Here is a 6,000-nt window from a genome sequence, read left to right as displayed (position 1 = left end):
AACGAACGGACTGGAACACACAACCAGACAATCCAAAGGAAGGATGATCATGTGCCACATGCTGGGGCTTTATAAGCCGTGACATCATTTTGTAGTCAGAACTCCAAGCAGATTTATTGTCAATATCTGTCCCTCGCTATTTCAACAGATCCGAGACAAACATAACGACTAAAGTATAATTCTACCACTTTCCTTTAACAACAAAGAGAAGAAAAATTAGTAAATAGTAAAAATTGTAAAAAGATTCACGGGCGCTGGGACCTTTTGGCCCCAAAGGTTCTCCTCTGCCTACAAAATGATGTCAGACTTAACAGCCCCTTGTAGCCTAGTAAAAAATAAAAAAGGACTATATTCAGCACTATTATAGTACACATCCATGCACAGTATGGAAGATATTTAAACAAATCTGTTAATAGGATCGATATGGTTGGTTTACAGACAGAAAAAAACAACAAAGTCATTTAGGTTGAAAAACATCCTTTTAATAGGTCCGTGCCACACACTAGTGAAAAATAAAGCTCCTACAAAAGAATGATACTTTTATTCCACAATATCTTAAATAAAGTAACTTCAAGTACTTTTGACTTGGGTACAAAACAACTCTAGCTGCCTCCATTAGGCCACAACACACAGCAAGGTTCAACACAGTGGTTACAAATGGCCTTAGGTCCTCTGTACTGTGGCAGATATGAGGAAATGCATCAGGGAAGCATAACTTGAATGCTTGTTCCTTTTTTTTTTCTGGCATGGGAAGGAATGATTACTGTGTCACTGTCCGACTTTGGAGGCCTTGTTGGATTGAAATCATATACAAAAAAATAAAAATAATAACATCATAAAAATGAAAACTAAATAAAACGATAACATCCCCTACATGCCCCTGTTGGAAGGGTAGGCACTACCAAGATTAAGGATACCACAGTGTTTGCAGAGGATATGTATATGCTGTACAAACAATATTTATGATAATGTTTCCATCACGTTCCACTAAAATAGAATGCTACAATCATTCTAAGGCATAAACAATATCTTAATATTCTTAAACAATTTTTACACATCGTTCCAAACAAGACATAATATTGACATTAATAAACAGTATATACACAAGAATCACCATTGTCTAACTGTCCAGCTGCTATTCCTGTCAATAAACGCAGTTTTACAGTTTGAACATAATGAATACAGTCCTCTGATGCTCCAAAGCACTGAACAGTGTAAACAGTTGAGTTTTTTTTTTTTGTGTGTGATTTATTTTTATTACTCTTTTTTTTCTTGGCTTTGTTTCATATTTGGGAGAAAATCCTAACACAAAGACATTCCTTTTTCAATTCAAAGCAGTTGAGCTGATTCTTCCTTTTCATAGAAAATGAAGTGGACCTTTGATTCATAAATAATTATTACAAAATTAAATACATTCACTATAATACGATTAAATAAAAAAAGGATATTTACAAGTAGTGGAAAGTATTCTAACGCAGTTTCATCAGTGACAGTTGAGGATTCATTCAGTGCAGTGTTCTGAGACAGGGAATGGTATTGCACTATGACACCCCATTTCTCTGGGACTCTTTGGGGCTTGTATCCCTGTTGTAAAAACCAGCGCACCATGTACGGTGACTTTCTTCTAATCTAGATGGCGTCCTTCTCTATGTGTCCGAGGCTTGCGACCTTCAGCCACAATGCAAAGCCACATTCTTCAAAGTACCTGGTGCTCCGTTGTGTGAAAAGTAGAATGGGTTTGTATGGGGAGAATCCGAACGGATCTAGTTTGTTTGCTTCAGAAGCTCCGTCCAGCGCTTCTCAAAGAACTTCCTCATATTATGACCGGCTCTACCAATATCTGAATTGTCTTCATTGAATTTTTCACAGTTATCAAAGACCAGGTTGACGTCGATGATGAAGGTCTCCAGGTTTTGATACCTGAAAGGAGAGAAAATGTATTGTGACGGTGAGAAACGTAGCAACGTCGTAAACTGTAATGTGTGCTTATTAAAACAATGTGCAGAATGTAATCTGCAATAATGTATAGCCCCTGTAGGCATTCATGACAACGTGGAACAAGAACCAAGACAACTTGAACTCACTGGCTGCTAACCAGCTTCTCGCGTATGGTGGAGAAGTCCATGGGTTTCTTGATGACCTTCTTGTACCCGGGGACAGACTTCAGATTGACAGGTGTGAGGAAAGGCCATGCATCCTGGTGCCGCTCCAACTCAGCCAGGAGAACCCTTTGGAGCACAAGGACACACACACACACACACACACACGCACGCACGCACGCACGCGCGCGCGCGCGCACACACACACACACACACACACACACACACACACACACACACACACACACACACACACACACACACACACACAACTTGATGTGTGAATTTTGTTTGTGGAAAGGTCTGTTGTACTATTGGATTTCTCTTGTACAATTCAGATGCAGGTAATGTAGAAATGTAGTCAAGGAAGGAAAGATGGAAGGAAGGAAGGAAGGAAGGAAGAAAGGAAGGAAGGAAGGAAGGAAGGAAGGAAGGAAGGAAAGAAAGAAAGAAAGAAAGAAAGAAAGAAAGAAAGAAAGAAAGAAAGAAAGAAAAACAAGTACAGTACAGTAGGTGTGTGATAGGTGAACACACTGTGTGAATGAGGACCATGTGCAGGTGAAGGGTTCATACCTGCACAGGCCCAGGTCCCTGTTGTTGTCTCTAGCCGTCTTGGCGCGTTTAACGCACACAGGGCTCCCCTGATTGGCTGGCGCTGCGGGAGCGGGAGAACTCTCTTCGGGCTTCCTCTTCTTGTTGGCATCTTTCTGGGCCTTCTTGGGCGTACTGCTGGCGCTGGGCGAGTCCTCCTCTGCCACCTCCACCACGTTACCGCCCTGCTGCTTCCCGTTCTTCTTCACCTCCACAGCTTTCTTGCCTCCTCCTCCTCCCCCACTAGGTGTCGCTGGTTTGCTCGGAGTTTTTTTGTTCTTGGGAGATGGACCGCTTGCCTATAGAGAGTAGCAGGGACGTGCAGAGAATGTTAGAGAGGCAGGGGCTGAAAGTACTAAAAAGGGCCTTTTGGTGAAAATATCGAAAATAGCAGACCTCCAAGCTCACAACGCGTTGCACTGTGACGCGCTGTGAGCTTGGAGGTCGGCTATTTTCGGGTGCTTGATACCACACTGAACTAAGCATTTAATATCAAGTGAATTCTGGAGATGTGGCGTACGGCATGGATTTCTACACAGAGAGGGAAATTCTTCCAACATAAGATGCTGCATTCAAGTTTAGGAGAGTTTGGACAAGGCGATTCTCTTGAATGTCGCCTTCAGGTATGGCATTGAAAGTGGGCATTTGCATTTCTTTCACCACAGTAAAACCTGCATTCATGGTCTGGAGAGGGCACTTTTTACAGACAGATAAAAGGGCAGGGGCTCAAGCCCCCTTTGAAGTCTATGTGTGCACGTACCTGGACAGTAAACAATGCTGAATGTAAAATGGACATTTCCCCATTGCATATAAACACATAACAGATGGTGTGTTTCAAATGGAATATGTGTGAAATGATATCTGCACGTGCAACTGAATGAGTCCAAATTGTGATGCATTGTGTGATGGTTAACTGTCTTGGTACCTTGGATATGCAGGCTGGGCAGTACCAGTCTCCCTCGGGGATGCTGGTGATCTTGGGTTTGTGACAATAGGTATGGCAGCCTTTGTCACAGCCGTCACACAGCAGGAGCAGGTCCTCGTTGTCTCCCTTTCTGCACAACTGACAGTACTACAGAACAGAGCACAGTTCAACTGCCAGTACTACAGAACAGAGCACAGTTCAACTGCCAGTACTACAGAACAGAGCACAGTTCTCAGTAATGTGGTCATTATGCCAATTCCAGATTTCCTGTGTATCTTAGCCTCTTTCCCCAGCTAACCCCTACACTCAGCACAGACAACCACGTGTCTCCTCTTTTCACCTGACAGTAGCTGTGTTTTCCATAAATGGTCAAGCAAAGTTTAAGCAAACTTCTGAAATGTTGCAAATGTTCTGAAATGTTTCCATCCACTACTGTTATGCTTAAATATTAGGAATTGGTTCATCAAGATAAGCAGTAGGTGGCACTAATTCTCCAGTAATGTGAGACATACTGTATTTTTTTTTAAATTATTAGACAAGAATCAAAATATTAATATTAATTGACGACTTGTTATTTTGAACAGCCTATCCTGCCACAGTGAAGTCTGCTGGTTGAGCAGCGGGTGGAATTTCTTTCAACTATGTCAAATATGTGTGGAAACTATTCTGAAGAATTAGTTAATATAGCATCAAAAAGACGGCTTATAGATCTGCTATTTTAGAAATTGTGATTTTCTTTTTTAAACACAAATCTTCAGTTCTGGGGTCCCTGGCACAAACTATTGTCTAATAAGGGTCTGCAGCCAAATACCTATCAATATCAGGTTCCTTGACATGAAAATGCTTGAGAAACACTGACACACAACAATGACTGCATTAAGAACTGAAAAATACCTAAAAAAAAAAGGTCTTCTAAATCCTAATGGTTTTCTGAAAAACGTATGTTTCTTTATCTGAGGTGCTCAAAGATTTTTATGTCAAGGACCCCTAGAATTATATGTATTTGACCCCAGACCCCCATCTCAAAATATTATGTATCAGGGACCCCCAGAAGCAAATATTTGAGTTACAGATGTTCGCTTTAAAAAATATATATTCAAAGATTTACTAAACATTTCACGATTTATCTAGATCTGCTATTTTTGAATAGCCTGACACAGATGCGTTCCCCGTCTTAATGGCTTAAGAGAGGGGAGAGAAAAATCCATGATGGTTGTCATTATTTTCTATAGTCTCTGCTCACCACTTTCATGATGGACCTCTCCCAGGCGATGGACTTCTGCAGCTGCTGGATGCACATGGCCAGCTGGGCGGCACTGCGCACTTCACTCAGGGCTTTCCTCCACACCTTCATGCCATGGGTGACCTCCTCCTCCCCCCTGTGAGAGAACACACAGCCTGGGGTCAGAGAGGGAGAGGCTGGGGTACACACATGGAACACAGGGAGCACCCACCAGCGCCTGCGCGCACTCTCACTCTCACTCACACACACACACACACACACACACACACACACACACACACACACACACACACACACACACACACACACACCAGTGGTGTAAAGTAATTAAGTGCATTTACTTAAGTACTATACTGTATGAGTTATTTGTACTTTACTTGAGTATTTCCAATTTTCAATACTTTTACTTTAATTGTACTACTCCTCTACATCTCAGAGGCAAATATTGTACTTTTATAATATCATAATTCATACATCTATCAGTAAAGTAACTAGTAACTAACGTTTCCAAATAATTGTAGTGGAGTAAAACATACATGAACCACTTTAGCACCATTTCATATGTAGGATATTTGAAAATAGCCGATATACAAGCTCACAACGTGGATGCGACGTGTTGTGAGCTTGTGGATCTGCTATTTTCAAATATTCTGGACATTTACTTTTGGTGCTTTAAGTATATTTTGATGACAATACTTCATACTTTTACTCAAGAAAACTCCAGACTTTCACTTGTAACAGAGAACTTCTACATTGTGGTATTGATACTTTTATTTAAGTACAAAATGTGAGTACTTTTTCCACCACTGACACATGCACGCGCGCGCACACACACGCGCACACGCACACGCACACACACACACACACACACACAAACTAGCCGCCAGCAAGACAGCAGACCACAGAGTGCTCCAGCTGTGAGGAGACAGGCATGACGATTTTTGAGTGGGGTCGGAGTGCCAGGCATTAGGGGAGGACGGGTACACACTGAAACCGCCACGCACGTAAAAGGGACACCCATGCAGAAAGTGTGAGAGTGGAACCAGGGCGAGAAGTCATGAATATGTGCCCTTAATCAAGTTCACAGATGCAACAACAACCATGCAGACGGCTGCAGGAGGAACAAAACAAAGAGAATGTTA

The 6,000-nt window shown here is 41.9% G+C and overlaps 1 protein-coding gene across 5 annotated transcripts in view; it reads right to left on the bottom strand.

The window, feature by feature from the left end:
- Window positions 1–502: 502 nt before the first annotated feature.
- Window positions 503–6,000, bottom strand: part of baz2ba (bromodomain adjacent to zinc finger domain, 2Ba) — a 134,043-nt gene continuing 128,545 nt past the window's right edge. For all 5 annotated transcript variants that reach the window (XM_080730562.1, XM_080730565.1, XM_080730563.1 and 2 more), the window contains 5 exons: window positions 4,859–4,994; window positions 3,616–3,762; window positions 2,673–2,989; window positions 2,085–2,228; window positions 503–1,920 (listed from right to left, as the gene is read on the bottom strand). In XM_080730562.1, the coding sequence (XP_080586688.1) occupies window positions 1,764–1,920; window positions 2,085–2,228; window positions 2,673–2,989; window positions 3,616–3,762; window positions 4,859–4,994 (901 nt within the window). In that variant the 3' untranslated portion in view covers window positions 503–1,763. The remainder of the gene's footprint in view (window positions 1,921–2,084; window positions 2,229–2,672; window positions 2,990–3,615; window positions 3,763–4,858; window positions 4,995–6,000) is intronic.

Source organism: Nannobrachium achirus, assembly GCF_963921795.1.
Source record: "Nannobrachium achirus genome assembly, chromosome: 7".
Classification (NCBI taxonomy): Eukaryota; Metazoa; Chordata; class Actinopteri; order Myctophiformes; family Myctophidae; genus Nannobrachium; species Nannobrachium achirus.
The sequence above is the reverse complement of the archived record's forward strand: the minus strand, read 5'-3'. Positions and strand labels throughout refer to the sequence as shown.